Source organism: Bombina bombina, chromosome 7 (assembly GCF_027579735.1).
Source record: "Bombina bombina isolate aBomBom1 chromosome 7, aBomBom1.pri, whole genome shotgun sequence".
NCBI lineage: Eukaryota > Metazoa > Chordata > Amphibia > Anura > Bombinatoridae > Bombina > Bombina bombina.
In genome coordinates this window covers 439,260,384-439,277,204 of record NC_069505.1, presented here as the reverse complement: position 1 = coordinate 439,277,204, position 16,821 = coordinate 439,260,384, and the positions used below count along the sequence as shown (strand labels likewise).

At 41.2% G+C, this 16,821-nt stretch overlaps 1 protein-coding gene across 1 annotated transcript in view; it reads left to right on the top strand.

Moving 5' to 3' along the window:
- Positions 1-262: 262 nt before the first annotated feature.
- LOC128666647 (cytochrome P450 2D15) overlaps positions 263-16,821 on the top strand; it is a 159,775-nt gene continuing 143,216 nt past the window's right edge. The window contains exons 1-3 of the mRNA XM_053721354.1: positions 263-638; positions 6,335-6,497; positions 7,493-7,645. Coding sequence (XP_053577329.1) covers positions 432-638; positions 6,335-6,497; positions 7,493-7,645 — 523 coding nt within the window. The 5' untranslated portion in view covers positions 263-431. The remainder of the gene's footprint in view (positions 639-6,334; positions 6,498-7,492; positions 7,646-16,821) is intronic.

The window sequence follows — 16,821 nt, the reverse complement described above, 5'->3', positions numbered from 1 at the left end:
TACCACGTGCCAGTGATGTGGGGTATGTAGGTACATGTACCTTATTTTCTGAAAGACTTGGCACTCTGAGTTATCAGCTGTATACAGCATATAACTGGCTACAAACACCCCAGGTTACTAGTGTTCAGGGAAATTCCTGCATATTTCTCATTCCCATGAGTTTTGTAGCGTGTGCATAGGCGGCATTCATTAACCATGATGTCACCAGTTGTAAACAAAGCATTATAGGGCTGTCTTAGGACCACAGCCAAGAAGGAAGCTGGGCTTGTCTGCTGATTGCTACAAACTACAGAACAGTCAGAAGTGTAAAGATTAACACTGGGGTGTGAGACGGGAATTACGGCCTTTGTGGTCTTTGTGTGAGCTAACAGGGGAATTCATATTTATATTTATAATTTCAGGATTGAACCAGTGAGTGAGTTAACCCAGACATGGCACTGCTGCAACTGCCTGGCTCCTGGTGCCCTGTGTGGAATGCCACTCTTATAGGTCTCGCTTTTCTTCTCCTTGCACTACTCTTTGATTTCATGAAATACAGGAGACGAGGAGCCGGCTCTCCCCCTGGACCATGCCCACTGCCTTTTGTGGGGAACATATTCCTTCTTGATTTCAATAACCTCCCTGACAGTTTGTCTAAGGTAAATGTGAGGCAGTGTGGAATTGTTACAAAAAACGTGACATTTTGTTCAAGATTTTTAGGGTAAATCACACTCAAGTAAAGTCCATACTGAGTGCATCTGTGCACTTGTATTACAAGTTGAAAGTAAAATTTTCTGTTTATGGTATTGGCACAGTCAGTGCTCCGACTGAACCAATATTGTATAATTATGGTATTGGCACAGTCAACATCTGACTGAAACATTATTGTATAATTATGGTATTGGCACAGTCAGCATCCAACTGAAACAATATTGTATAATTATGGTATTGGCACAGTCAGTGCTCCAACTGAATTAATATTGTATAATTATGGTATTGGCACAGTCAGCATACGACGGAAACAATATTGTATAATTATGGTATTGGGACAGTCAGCATCCAACTGAAACAATATGTATAATTATGGTAATGGCACAGTTAGCGCTCCGACTGAACCAATATTGTATAATTATGGTATTGGCACAGTCAACATCTGACTGAAACATTATTGTATAATTATGGTATTGGCACAGTCAACATCTGACTGAAACATTATTGTATAATTATGGTATTGGCACAGTCAGTGCTACAACTGAATTAATATTGTATAATTATGGTATTGGCACAGTCAGCGCTCCGACTGCAACAATATTGTATAATTATGGTATTGGCACAGTCAGCGCTCTGACTGAAACAATATTGTATAATTATAGTATTGGCACAGTTAGCGCTCAGACTGAAACAATATTGTATAATTATGGTATTGGCACAGTCAGTGCTCCAACTGAATTAATATTGTATAATTATGGTATTGGCACAGTCAACATCTGACTGAAACATTATTGTATAATTATGGTATTCGCACAGTCAGCATCCAACTGAAACAATATTGTATAATTATGGTATTGGCACAGTCAGTGCTCCAACTGAATTACAACACATAGAAACACCCAGCACTCACCAGCTAGCTCACAGCTAAGATAAAATCACAACTGGAAAGGTTAGTCACCGCATCTGGCCAAATGGGAAAGCTCAGGCACCACGTCAAGGTCCTTTCCTTTGCCTGAGTCCCTAACACAGGCACACCATCATGCGAGCTCACAAAGCTAAACAAACTGAGAACAAAGAAGGGGTGCACAGGTGGCTGTAATCACCCATAGAAAATACAAAACATGGAAGGGAACTGCACTCCAAGACCGGATCAGGTACACATCCTATGACTCAGTAACATCCAGCCCTGGGTGCTAAATAGCACTCCAAAAAAGCTGTGATGTCACCAGAGCCACAGGCAGTTAACCCCAGTCCGGAATGGGTGCAAGAAACAAGGGAGATTACAAATAAAAAGTAATACAACACATAGAAACACCCAGCACTCACCAGCTAGCTCACAGCTAAGATAAAATCACAACTGGAAAGGTTAGTCACCGCATCTGGCCAAATGGGAAAGCTCAGGCACCAGGTCAAGGTCCTTTCCTTTGCCTGAGTCCCTAACACAGGCACACCATCATGCGAGCTCACAAAGCTAAACAAACTGAGAACAAAGAAGGGGTGCACAGGTGGCTGTAATCACCCATAGAAAATACAAAACATGGAAGGGAACTGCACTCCAAGACCGGATCAGGTACACATCCTGTGACTCAGTAACATCCAGCCCTGGGTGCTAAATAGCACTCCAAAAAAGCTGTGATGTCACCAGAGCCACAGGCAGTTAACCCCAGTCCGGAATGGGTGCAAGAAACAAGGGAAATTACAAATAAAAAGTAATACAACACATAGAAACACCCAGCACTCACCAGCTAGCTCACAGCTAAGATAAAATCACAACTGGAAAGGTTAGTCACCGCATCTGGCCAAATGGGAAAGCTCAGGCACCACATCAAGGTCCTTTTCCTTTGCCTGAGTCCCTCCAACTGAATTAATATTGTATAATTATGGTATTGGCACAGTCAGCAGACGACGGAAACAATATTGTATAATTATGGTATTGGGACAGTCAGCATCCAACTGAAACAATATTGTATAATTATGGTATTGGCACAGTTAGCGCTCCAACTGAAACAATATTGTATAATTATGGTATTGGCGCAGTCAGCATACAACGGAAACAATATTGTATAATTATGGTATTGGCACAGTTAGCGCTCCGACTGAACCAATATTGTATAATTATGGTATTGGCACAGTCAACATCTGACTGAAACATTATTGTTTAATTATGGTATTGGCACAGTCAGTGCTCCAACTGAATTAATATTGTATAATTATGGTATTGGCACAGTCAGCATACGATGGAAACAATATTGTATAATTTTGGTATTGGGACAGTTAGCATCCAACTGAAACAATATTGTATAATTATGGTATTGGCACAGTTAGCGCTCCAACTGAACCAATATAGTATAATTATGGTATTGGCACAGTTAGCACTCCGACTGAGCCAATATTGTATAATTATGGTATTGCCACAGTCAACATCTGACTGAAACATTATTGTATAATTATGGTATTGGCACAGTCAGTGCCCCAACTGAATTAATATTGTATAATTATGGTATTGGCACAGTCAGCATACGATGGAAACAATATTGTATAATTTTGGTATTGGGACAGTTAGCATCCAACTGAAACAATATTGTATAATTATGGTATTGGCACAGTTAGCGCTCCAACTGAACCAATATAGTATAATTATGGAATTGGCACAGTTAGCACTCCGACTGAACCAATATTGTATAATTATGGTATTGCCACAGTCAACATCTGACTGAAACATTATTGTATAATTATGGTATTGGCACAGTCAGTGCTCCAACTGAATTAATATTGTATAATTATGGTATTGGCACAGTCAGCGCTCCGACTGCAACAATATTGTATAATTATGGTATTGGCACAGTCAGCGCTCCGACTGAACCAATATTGTATAATTATGGTATTGGCACAGTCAACATCTGACTGAAACATTATTGTATAATTATGGTATTGGCACAGTCAGCATCCGACTGAAACAATATTGTATAATTATGGTATTGGCACAGTCAGCGCTCCGACTGAAACAATATTGTATAATTATGGTATTGGCACAGTCAGCATACGATGGAAACAATATTGTATAATTTTGGTATTGGGAAAGTTAGCATCCAACTGAAACAATATTGTATAATTATGGTATTGGCACAGTTAGCGCTCCAACTGAAACAATATAGTATAATTATGGTATTGGCACAGTTAGCACTCCGACTGAACCAATATTGTATAATTATGGTATTGCCACAGTCAACATCTGACTGAAACATTATTGTATAATTATGGTATTGGCACAGTCAGTGCTACAACTGAATTAATATTGTATAATTATGGTATTGGCACAGTCAGCGCTCCGACTGCAACAATATTGTATAATTATGGTATTGGCACAGTCAGCGCTCTGACTGAAACAATATTGTATAATTATAGTATTGGCACAGTTAGCGCTCAGACTGAAACAATATTGTATAATTATGGTATTGGCTCAGTCAGCGCTCTGACTGAAACAATATTGTATAATTATGGTATTGGCACAGTCAGCGCTCCGACTGAAACAATATTGTATAATTATGGTATTGGCACAGTCTGCGCCCCGACTGAAACAATATTGTATAATTATGGTATTGGCGCAGTCAGCGCTCCGACTGAAACAATATTGTATAATTATGTTATTGGTGCAGTCAGCGCTCCGACTGAAACAATATTGTATAATTATGGTATTGGGACAGTCAGCATCCAACTGAAACAATATTGTATAATTATGGTATTGGCACAGTTAGCGCTCCGACTGAAACAATATTGTATAATTATGGTATTGGCGCAGTCAGCATACAACGGAAACAATATTGTATAATTATGGTATTGGCACAGTTAGCGCTCCGACTGAACCAATATTGTATAATTATGGTATTGGCACAGTCAACATCTGACTGAAACATTATTGTATAATTATGGTATTGGCACAGTCAGCATCCGACTGAAACAATATTGTATAATTATGGTATTGGCACAGTCAGTGCTCCAACTGAATTAATATTGTATAATTATGGTATTGGCACAGTCAGCATACGATGGAAACAATATTGTATAATTTTGGTATTGGGACAGTTAGCATCCAACTGAAACAATATTGTATAATTATGGTATTAGCACAGTTAGCGCTCCAACTGAACCAATATAGTATAATTATGGTATTGGCACAGTTAGCACTCCAACTGAACCAATATTGTATAATTATGGTATTGCCACAGTCAACATCTGACTGGAACATTATTGTATAATTATGGTATTGGCACAGTCAGTGCTCCAACTGAATTAATATTGTATAATTATGGTATTGGCACAGTCAGCGCTCCGACTGCAACAATATTGTATAATTATGGTATTGGCACAGTCAGCGCTCTGACTGAAACAATATTGTATAATTATAGTATTGGCACAGTTAGCGCTCAGACTGAAACAATATTGTATAATTATGGTATTGGCACAGTCTGCGCCTCGACTGAAACAATATTGTATAATTATGGTATTGGCGCAGTCAGCGCTCTGACTGAAACAATATTGTATAATTTTAGTATTGGCACAGTTAGCGCTCAGACTGAAACAATATTGTATAATTATGTTATTGGTGCAGTCAGCGCTCCGACTGAAACAATATTGTATAATTATGGTATTGGCCTAGTTAGCACTCTGACTGAAACAATATTGTATAATTATGGTATTGGCACAGTCAGCGCTCCGACTGAAACAATATTGTATAATTATGGTATTGGCACAGTCAGCGCTCCGACTGAAACAATATTGTATAATTATGGTATTGGCACAGTCAGCGCTCCGACTGCAACAATATTGTATAATTATGGTATTGGCACAGTCAGCGCTCTGACTGAAACAATATTGTATAATTATAGTATTGGCACAGTTAGCGCTCAGACTGAAACAATATTGTATAATTATGGTATTGGCACAGTCTGCGCCTCGACTGAAACAATATTGTATAATTATGGTATTGGCGCAGTCAGCGCTCTGACTGAAACAATATTGTATAATTTTAGTATTGGCACAGTTAGCGCTCAGACTGAAACAATATTGTATAATTATGTTATTGGTGCAGTCAGCGCTCCGACTGAAACAATATTGTATAATTATGGTATTGGCCTAGTTAGCACTCTGACTGAAACAATATTGTATAATTATGGTATTGGCACAGTCAGCGCTCCGACTGAAACAATATTGTATAATTATGGTATTGGCACAGTCAGCGCTCCGACTGAAACAATATTGTATAATTATGGTATTGGCACAGTCAGCTATATTGCAGCTTCCCCTTGTCAATGAGTATTGACATGATAATTACAAATCTTACTTGTTATAACGTGACAGGGGTGGTGGTACCCTTTACCAACCCCACAAAAAAGCCCTGGTTGTGACAGAGTGCAGGCTGATCTACATGAGACAGAATAATAGTCACGCCTATTATTCTCTGGTTCATGCTGGGAATGTAATGAAATGGCTGCAGCCAGTTAGTACTTCCCTGACCATTCACTCTTGCCCTACCCTCTACACACCTGTGACTAACCTTTCACCCCATGACTACATTACAGTGCCTGTCAGTATAGTGCGTTATTTTATAGGAAAACCATTTCACAGGAACGTTTTGTGATTCCAGCTGAGGGACAAATACGGGAATGTATTCAGCCTGCAGATGTTTAAAGACCAGGCTGTTGTGGTGAGTGGTTATGAGGCGGTAAAGGAAGCGCTTGTCACCAAATCAGAGGACACAGCTGACAGACCCTCTATTCCCTTCTTTGAACATCTCGGCTTTGATAACGGTAAGTGATCCCTTGTTTGTGATGTCCTCCTGTCCATATACTACTGGAGTACAGGAATACTTGTGTATGCTCTTATCACTGGCTGTATAGATTGGGGGAGTTTCAAGAGCATGAGTTTGATTACATAATGGGACATTATTATATATGTATATTGTGTACTGAAGTGCATAAAAAGAAATGTTTTAAAGTATTTACTATGGTCACTTTATTAAAGATTTACAAACTAGCTGAAATCCCCGGTGCGTATATTTGTCTGATCTCGCTTGGTTGTGGCCAATTAGGATCTTGCTGTAAATAGGTTTGTGCACTGCTCTAAACAATCACTGTGTAACCTGCAGCCATTGGAGACAACTTGCAGCGTAGTTAAATTCCAGGAGTTGTCTTCCAGGCTCTCCAGGGAACAAGGAACAAGTACAAATGTTGCACAAAATCAACTAACCTAAAAGGGTATACTGCAGGGTTTTCACTACACATAATGAAACACTATATTCCAGTCTCACAGTGGTTCATTTAATTTTAAACACACAGTAAAAGAGGAAAACATTCTCCCATGAATTAGAGCACTTTATTTGTGCAAAATCCTGGCTTGTATGTCTATATAATAACCTTTATTCTGAACACCAGCACAGGGCTGAACAAATCCCAATGCCAGGGAGTCCCACAAATGGCTCCTAACTAGTTATATTGTTGCACAAATAGCTATATGGTCCTTCTGTGGTTCCCAAAGATGTGTTTCTGGATCCTAATATGTCTGGTTCTCAGGTTCCATAGAAATTTGTCAGCCCTTCTGTAGGCTTGAAATAACTATTAACCCCTGGGCTGCTGGACCGGTTACAATACAAGGCAAGTCCATGCACTTTTGAAATCATTAGTTAATTTATCTGTGTTTGCTGCAACATGTATTGCATAGCAGTCATAACCAGATATTATTCTGATAAATCCCAGGAAGTCGCAAGTCATGTGCTTGTGTAGTAAGACCTGTTTGTCTTGCCTAGGCATTGCGTTCACACGATACAATCGTGAATGGAAAGAACGGAGGAGATTTGCGCTGTCTACTTTAAGGGACTTTGGGATGGGGAAGAAATCAATTGCAGAGCGAGTACGTGAGGAGGCTGGATATCTGTGCTCTGCTTTCCGTGCAACAGAAGGTAAGTATCAGGTGGCATTAATTACAAGAGGTAGTCAGCGAACCTCAACCAGTCTTGACAGTCTCACTAGTCTCACCAGCCTCACTAGTCTTACCAGATTTACTAGTCTCAACAGCCTAACCAGCCTCTCTAGTCTCACCAGCCTTACTAGTCTTACCAGCCTCAATAGTCCCACCAGATTTACTAGTCTCAACAGCCTAACCAGCCTCTCTAGTCTCACCAGCCTTACCAGTCTCACCAGCCTTACCAGTTTCACCATTCTTACTAGTCTTGCAGGCCTCACCATTCTTACCAGTCTCGCCAGCCTCACCAGCCTTTCCAGCCTCACTAGTCTCACCAGTATCACCAGCCTCACTAGCCTAACCAGCCTTTCCAGTCTCACTAGCCTAACAATCCTTACCAGTCTAACCAGCCTCACTGGTCTCACAAGCCCCACCAGCCTCTCTAGTCTCTCCAGCCTCACCAGTCTTGCCAGCCTCTCTAGTCTCTCCAGCCTCACTAGTCTCACCAGCCTTACCAATCTCTCCAGCCTCACTAGTCTCACCAGCCTTACCAATCTCTCCAGCCTCATTAGTCTGACCAGCCTAACCAACCTCACTAGCCTTAGCAGCCTTACCATTCACACCTGTCTCACTACTCTCACCAGCCTTACCAGTCTTACCAGCCTCTCTAGTCTCACCAGCCTTTTTAGTCTCGCCAGCCTCTCTAGTCTCACCAGCCTCTCTAGTCTTACCAGCCTCATTGGTCTCGCCAGCTTTAGCAGTCTCGCCAACCTCCCCTGTCTCACTAGCCTAGCAAGCCTTGCCAGCCTCACCAGTCTCAAAGGTGGCTCTAATGTTAGGCCAAACAGACAATCATCTAGGGCATTGTTTCCCACCCGCAGTCCTCAAGTGCCCCCAACAGGCCTGGTTTTCATTATAGCTTAACCAGTGCACAGGGGAAGTAATCAGCTGATCAGTAACCAACCTACTCTCATCCATCAGATGATTATTTCACCCGTGCTCTAATTCAACCAGGACTGTTGGGGGTACTTGAAGATCACGGTTGGGAAACACTGATCTAAGGCCTTAAATAATATGTGCTATTTTTTCTTTTTTTTTCTTCCTGGGACAGTTAGTTTTTGATAGTTTAGCTGCCCTGTCCACAAGCTTTCTCCGGGCACAGCCAGTTATTCTATGCCTCTTAGGCACAACACAACTTCTGTGGCTGTTCCTCCTTTTCCGTATGTCAGCCTCAGCATGGACACTGGCAGCAATGAACATATAAGAGGGATGAGGGGCTGTACTTAGTGGTACATTTATTAAGATGTGTTTACAGCTTTTCAGCTATGTGTAGCAGACTCACATACTTAAGAAGCTTAAACTGGTAATTTTCTTCTCCACCACCTCAGAAGTGGCGAGATCAATTGCCCTGACACTTTCTCGATCAGGCGATTGACATGTCCTGCTCTAATGCAATTGGCTGCCCTGGCTGATGACTTCAGAGTGCTCCTATATCTCTGTAACCTCTAGCTGATGACTTCAGTGTGCTCTTGTATCTCTGTGATTTCTAGCTGATGATTTCAGAATTTTCTTGTATATCTGGGACTTCTAGCTGATGGCTTCAGCATGCTCTTGTATCTCTGTAACCTCTAGCTGATGACTTCAGCGTGCTCCTGTATCTCTTTATTTTCTAGCTGATGGCTTCAGAGTGTTCCTATATCTCTGTAACCTCTAGTTGATGACTTCAGAGTGCTCCTGTATCTCGTTATATTCTAGCTGATGGCTTCAGAGTGTTCCTATATCTCTGTAACCTCTAGATGATGACTTCAGAGTGCTCCTATATCTCTGTAACTTCTAGCTGATGACTTCAGCGTGCTCCTGTATCTCTTTATTTTCTAGCTGATGGCTTCAGGGTGCTCCTATATCTCTGTAACCTCTAGCTGATGACTTCAGAGTGCTCCTATATCTCTGTAACCTCTAGCTGATGACTTCAGAGTGCTCCTGTATCTCGTTATATTCTAGCTGATAGCTTCAGAGTGTTCCTATATCTCTTTATCTTCTAGCTGATGGCTTCACTGTGCATTCTCTTGTATCTCTGTAACTCCTAGCTGATGACTATAGCATTCTCTTGTATCTCTGTGACCTCTAGCTGATGACGTCCGCGTTCTCTTGTATTTCTGACTTCTAGCTAATGACTTCAGCTTACTTTTGTATCTCTTTGACTTCTATCTGATGACATCCGCATGCTCCTATATCTCTATATATTCTAGCTGATGGCTTCATCGTTCTCCTGTATCTCTGTAACTTCTAGCTGATGACTTCAGCTTCCTCCTGTATCTCTGTGACTTCTAGCTGATGACTTCAGCATACTCCTGTATCTCTATATCTTCTAGCTGATGGCTTCATCATGCTCCTGTATCTCTATATCTTCTAGCTGATGCCTTCATTGTGCTCCTGTATCTCTATATCTTCTAGCTGATGCTTCATTGTGCTCCTGTATCCCTGTGACTTCTAGCTGATGACTTCAGCGTTCTCTTGTATCTCTGTGACTATTAGCTGATGACTTCAGCATTCTCTTGTATCTCTTTATCTTCTTGCTAATGACTTCAGCATTCTCTTGTATCTCTGTGACTTCTAGCTGATAACATCCACATACTCCTGTATCTCTATATCTTCTAGCTGATGCCTTCATTGTGCTCCTGTATCTCTGTGACCTCTAGTTGATGACTTCATTGTGCTCCTGTATCTCTGTGAATTCTAGCTGATGACTTCATTGTGCTCCTGTATCTCTATATCTTCTAGCTGATGCTTCATTGTGCTCCTGTATCCCTGTGACTTCTAGCTGATGACTTCAGCATTCTCTTGTATCTCTGTGACTTCTAGCTGATGACTTCAGCATTCTCTTGTATATCTATATCTTCTAGCTGATGACTTCAGCATTCTCTTGTATCTCTTTATCTTCTAGCTTATAGCTTCAGCATTCTCTTGTATCTCTGTGACTTCTAGCTGATGACATCTGCATATTCCTGTATCTCTATATCTTCTAGCTGATTCCTTCATTGTGCTCCCGTATCTGTGTGACTTCTAGCTGATGACTTAGGCATTTTCTTGTATCTCTGTGACTTCTAGCTGATGACCTCAATGTGCTCTTCTATCTCTGTAACTTCTAGCTGATTACTGCATTGTACTCTTGCATCTCTGTGACATCTAGCTGATGACTTCAGTGTGCTCTATCTCTGTGACTTCTAGCTGATGACTTCAGCATTCTCTTGTATCTCTGCGACTTCTAGCTGATGAATTCAATGTGCTCGTGTATCTCTGTTACTTCTACCTGATGACTTTAGCATTCTCTTGTATCTCTGGGACTTCTAGGCTAGCTGATGACTTCAGCATTCTCTTGTATCTCTGGGACTTCTAGCTGATGACTTCAGTGTGCTCTTGTATCTCTGTGATTTCTAGCTTATGATTTCAGCATTTTCTTGTATCTCTGTGACTTTTAGCTGATGACTTCAATGTGCTCTTGCATCTCTGTGACTTCTAGCTGATGACTTCGGCATTCTCTTGTATCTCTGTGACTTCAGCATGCTCTTGTATCTCTATGACTTCTAGCTGATGACTTCATTGTGCTCTTGCATCTCTGTGACTTCTAGCTAATGACTTCGGCATTCTCTTGTATCTCTGTGACTTTAGCATGCTCTTGTATCTCTATGACTTCTAGCTGATGACTTCATTGTGCTCTTGCATCTCTGTGACTTCTAGCTGATTACTTCAGCATTCTCTTGTATCTCTGTGACTTCTAGCTGATGACTTCAGTGTGCTCTATCTCTGTGACTTCTAGCTGATGACGTCTATGTTCTCTTGTATCTGTTACTTCTAGCTGATGACTTCAGCATGCTCTTGTATCTCTATGACTTCTAGCTGATGACTTCAGCATTCTCTTGTATCTCTGTGACTTCTAGATGATGACTTCAGCATGCTCTTGTATCTCTGTGACCTATAGCTGATTACTTCAATGTGCTCTTGTATCTCTGTTACTTCTAGCTGATGACTTTAGCATTCTATTGTATCTCTGTGACTTCTAGCTGATGACTTCAGCATTCTCTTGTATGTCTGGGACTTCTAGCTGATGACTTCAGCTTCCTCCTGTATCTCTGTGACTTCTGGGCTAGCTGATTACTTCAGCATGCTCTTTTATTTCTGTGACTCCTAGCTGATTCCTTTAGTGTACTCTTGTATCTATGTGACTTCTAGCTGTTGCCTTTAGTGTGCTCTTGTATCTTTGTGACTTCTAGCTGAAGCCTTCAGTGTACTCTTGTATCTCTGTGACTTTAGCATTATCTTGTATCTTTGTGACCTCTAGCTGATGACTTTAATGTTTCCTGTATCTCTGTTACTTCTAGCTGATGACTTCAGTGTTCTCTTGTATCTCTGGGACTTCTAGCTGATGACTTCAGCATTCTCTTGTATCTCTGGGACTTCTAGCTGATGAATTCAGTGTGCTCTTGTATCTCTGTGATTTCTAGCTTATAATTTCAGCATTTTCTTGTATATCTGGGACTTCTAGCTGATGACTTCAGCATGCTCTTTTATTTCTGTGACTTCTAGCTAATGACTTCAGCGTGCTCTTGTATCTCTGTGATTTCTAGCTGATGACTTTAGCGTGCTCTTGTATTTCTGTGACTTTTAGCTGATGTCTTCGGTGTGCTCTTGTATCTTTGTGACTTCTAGCTGATTACTTCAGCCTTCTCTTGTATCTCTGGGAGTTCTAGCTGATGAATTCAGTGTACTTCTTTATCTCTAACATCTAGCTGATAACTTTGGTGTGCTCTTGTATCTCTGTGTCTTGTAGCTGATGACTTTAGCATGCTCCTGTATTTCTGTAGATTCTACCCGATGACTCCAGCATGCTCTGACTTCTAGTTGATAACTTCTGCATTTTCTTGTATCTCTGTGACCTCTAGCTGATGATTTCAGTGTGCTCTTGTGTCTCTGTGACTTGTAGCTAATTACTTCAGCATTCTCTTGTATCTCTGTGACTTCTAGCTGATGACTTCAGCATTCTATTGTATTTCTTTAGCTTCTTGCTAATGACTTCAGCATTCTCTTGTATCTCTGTGACTTCTAGCTGATAACATCCGCATACTCCTGTATCTCTATATCTTCTAGCTGATGCCTTCATTGTGCACCTGTATCTCTGTGACCTCTAGCTGATGCCTTCATTGTGCTCCTGTATCTCTGTGACCTATAGCTGATGCCTTCATTGTGCTCCTGTATCTCTGTGACCTCTAGCTGATGACTTCATTGTGCTCCTGTATCTCTGTGACTTATAGCTGATGACTTCGACATTCTCTTGTATCTCTGTGACTTCTAGCTGATGGCTTCAGAATTCTCTTGTATCTCTGTGACTTCTAGCTGATGACTTCAATGTGCTTTTGTATCTCTGTGACTTCTAGCTGACGACTTCATTGTGCTCTTGCATCTCTGTGACTTCTAGTTGATGACTTCAGTGTGCTCTATCTCTGTGACTTCTAGCTGATGACTTCAGCATTCTCTTGTATCTCTGCGACTTCTAGCTGATGAATTCAATGTGCTCGTGTATCTCTGTTACTTCTAGCTGATGACTTTAGCATTCTCTTGTATCTCTGTGACATCTAGCTGATGACTTCAGCATTCTCTTGTATGTCTGGGACTTCTAGCTGATGACTTCAGCTTCCTCCTGTATCTCTGTGACTTCTAGCTGATGGCTTCAGCATTCTCTTGTATCTCTGTGACTTCTAGCTGATGAATTCAATGTGCTTGTGTATCTCTGTTACTTCTAGCTGATGACTTCCGCATTCTCTTGTATCTCTGTAACTTCTAGCTGATGACTTCAGCTTCCTCCTGTATCTCTGTGACTTCTAGCTGATGACTTCAGCTTCCTCCTGTTTCTCTGTGACTTCTAGCTGATGACTTCAGCATTCTCTTGTATCTCTGTGACTTCTAGCTGATGACTTCAGCATACTCCTGTATCTCTGTGACTTCTAGCTGATGACTTCAGCATTCTCTTGTATCTCTTTATCTTCTAGCTTATGGCTTCAGCATTCTCTTGTATCTCTGTGACTTCTGATGACATCTGCATACTCCTGTATCTCTATATCTTCTAGCTGATGCCTTCATTGTGCTCCTGTATCTCTGTGACTTCTAGCTGATGACTTCAGCATTCTCTTGTATCTCTGTGACTTCTAGCTGATGACTTCAGCATACTCCTGTATCCCTATATCTTCTAGCTGATGAATTCAGCATTCTCTTGTATCTCTTTATCTTCTAGCTTATGCCTTAATTGTGCTCCTGTATCTCTGTGACTTCTAGCTGATAACTTCAGCATTCTCTTGTATCTCTGTGACTTCTAGCTGATGACTTCAGCATACTCCTGTATCTCTATATCTTCTAGCTGATGAATTCAGCATTCTCTTGTATCTCTTTATCTTCTAGCTTATGGCTTCAGCATTCTCTTGTATCTCTGTGACTTCTAGCTGATGACATCTGCATACTCCTGTATCTCTATATCTTCTACCTGATGCCTTCATTGTGCTCCTGTATCTCTGTGACCTCTAGCTGATGACTTCATTGTGCTCCTGTATCTCTGTGACCTCTAGCTGATGCCTTCATTGTGCTCCTGTATCTCTGTGACTTCTAGCTGATGGCTCCGGCGTTCTCTTGTATCTCTGTGACTTCTAGCTGATGACTTCAATGTGCTCTTGTATCTCTGTGACTTCTAGCTGATGACTTCATTGTGCTCTTGCATCTCTGTGACTTCTAGCTGATGACTTCAGTGTGCTCTATCTCTGTGACTTCTAGCTGATGACTTCAGCATTCTCTTGTATCTCTGCGACTTCTAGCTGATGACTTCAATGTGCTCGTGTATCTCTGTTACTTCTAGCTGTTGACTTCAGCATTCTCTTGTATCTCTGACTTCTAGCTGATGACTTCAGTGTGCTCTATCTCTGTGACTTCTAGCTGATTACTTCAGCATGTTCTTGTATCTCTGTGACCTCTAGCTGATTACTTCAATGTGCTCTTGTATCTCTGTTACTTCTAGCTGATGTCTTCAGCATTCTCTTGTATCTCTGGGACTTCTAGGCTAGCTGATGACTTCAGCATTCTCTTGTATCTCTGGGACTTCTAGCTGATGACTTCAGCATGCTCTTTTATTTCTGTGACTCCTAGCTGATTACTTTAGTGTGCTCTTGTATCTATGTGACTTCTAGCTGATGCCTTTAGTGTGCTCTTGTATCTATGTGACTTCTACCTGATGCCTTCAGAGTACTCTTGTATCTCTGTGACTTCTAGCTGATGACTTCAGCGTGCTCTTGTATCTCTGTGACTTCTAGCTGATGAATTCAATGTGCTTGTGTATGTCTGTTACTTCTAGCTGATGACTTCAGCATTCTCTTGTATCTCTGTAACTTCTAGCTGATGACTTCAGCTTCCTCCTGTATTTCAGTGACTTCTAGCTGATGACTTCAGCTTCCTCCTGTATCTCTGTGACTTCTAGCTGATGACTTCAGCATCCTCCTGTATCTCTATATCTTCTAGCTGATGGCTTCATCATGCTCCTGTATCTCTAGATCTTCTAGCTGATGCCTTCATTGTGCTCCTGTATCTCTGTGACTTCTAGATGATCACTTCAGCATTCTCTTGTATCTCTGTGACTTCTAGCTGATGACTTCAGCATACTCCTGTATCTCTATATCTTCTAGCTGATTACTTCAGCATTCTCTTGTATCTCTTTATCTTCTAGCTTATGGCTTCAGCATTCTCTTGTATCTCTGTGACTTCTAGCTGATGACATCTGCATACTCCTGTATCTCTATATCTTCTAGATGATGCATTCATTGTGCTCCTGTATCTCTGTGACCTCTAGCTGATGACTTCATTGTGCTCCTGTATCTCTGTGACCTCTAGCTGATGCCTTCATTGTGCTCCTGTATCTGTGTGACTTCTAGCTGATGACTTCAGCATTTTCATGTATCTCTGTGACTTCTAGCTGATGGCTTTGGCATTCTCTTGTATCTCTGTGACTTCTAGCTAATGACTTCAATGTGCTCTTGTATCTCTGTGACTTCTAGCTGATGACTTCATTGTGCTCTTGCATCTCTGTGACTTCTAGCGGATGACTTCATTGTGCTCATGCATCTCTGTGACTTCTAGCTGATGACTTCAGTGTGCTCTATCTCTGTGACTTCTAGCTGATGACTTCAGCATTCTCTTGTATCTCTGCGACTTCTAGCTGATGAATTCAATGTGCTTGTGTATCTCTGTTACTCCTAGGTGATGACTTTAGCATTTTCTTGTATCTCTGGGACTTCTAGCTGATGACTTCAGCATGCTCTTTTATTTCTGTGACTCCTAGCTGATTATGTTAGTGTACTCTTGTATCTATGTGACTTCTAGCTGATGCCTTTAGTGTGCTCTTGTATCTGTGTGACTTCTACCTGATGCCTTCAGTGTACTCTTGTATCTCTGTGACTTTTAGCTGATGACTTCAGCGTGCTCTTGTATCTCTGTGACTTTAGCATTATATTGTGTCTCTGTGACCTCTAGCTGATTACTTTAATGTGTTCCTGTATCTCTGTTACGTCTAGCTGATGACTTAAGCATTCTCTTGTATCTCTGGGACTTCTAGCTGACTTCAGTGTGCTCTTGTATCTCTGTGATTTCTAGCTTATTATTTCAGCATTTTCTTGTATCTCTGTGACGTCTAGCTGATGCCTTCAGTGTGCTCTTGTATCACTTTGACTTCTAGATGATGCCTTTAGTGTGCTCTTGTATCTCTGTGACTTCTAGCTAATTACTTTGGAATTCTCTTGTATCTCTGTGACTTCAGCATGCTCTTGTATCTCTGTGACTTCTAGCTGATGACTTCATTGTGCTCTTGCATCTCTGTGACTTCTAGCTGATGACTTCAGCATTCTCTTGTATCTCTGTGACTTCTAGCTGATGACTTCAGTGTGCTCTATCTCTGTGACTTCTAGCTGATGACTTCAGCATTCTCTTGTATCTCTGTGACTTCTAGCTGATGACTTCAGCATGCTCTTGCATCTCTGTGACTTCTAGCTGATGACTTCAGCATGCTCTTTTATCTCTGTGACCTATAGCTGATGACTTCAATGTGCTCTTGTAGCTCTGTTACCTCTAGCTGATGACTTTAGCATT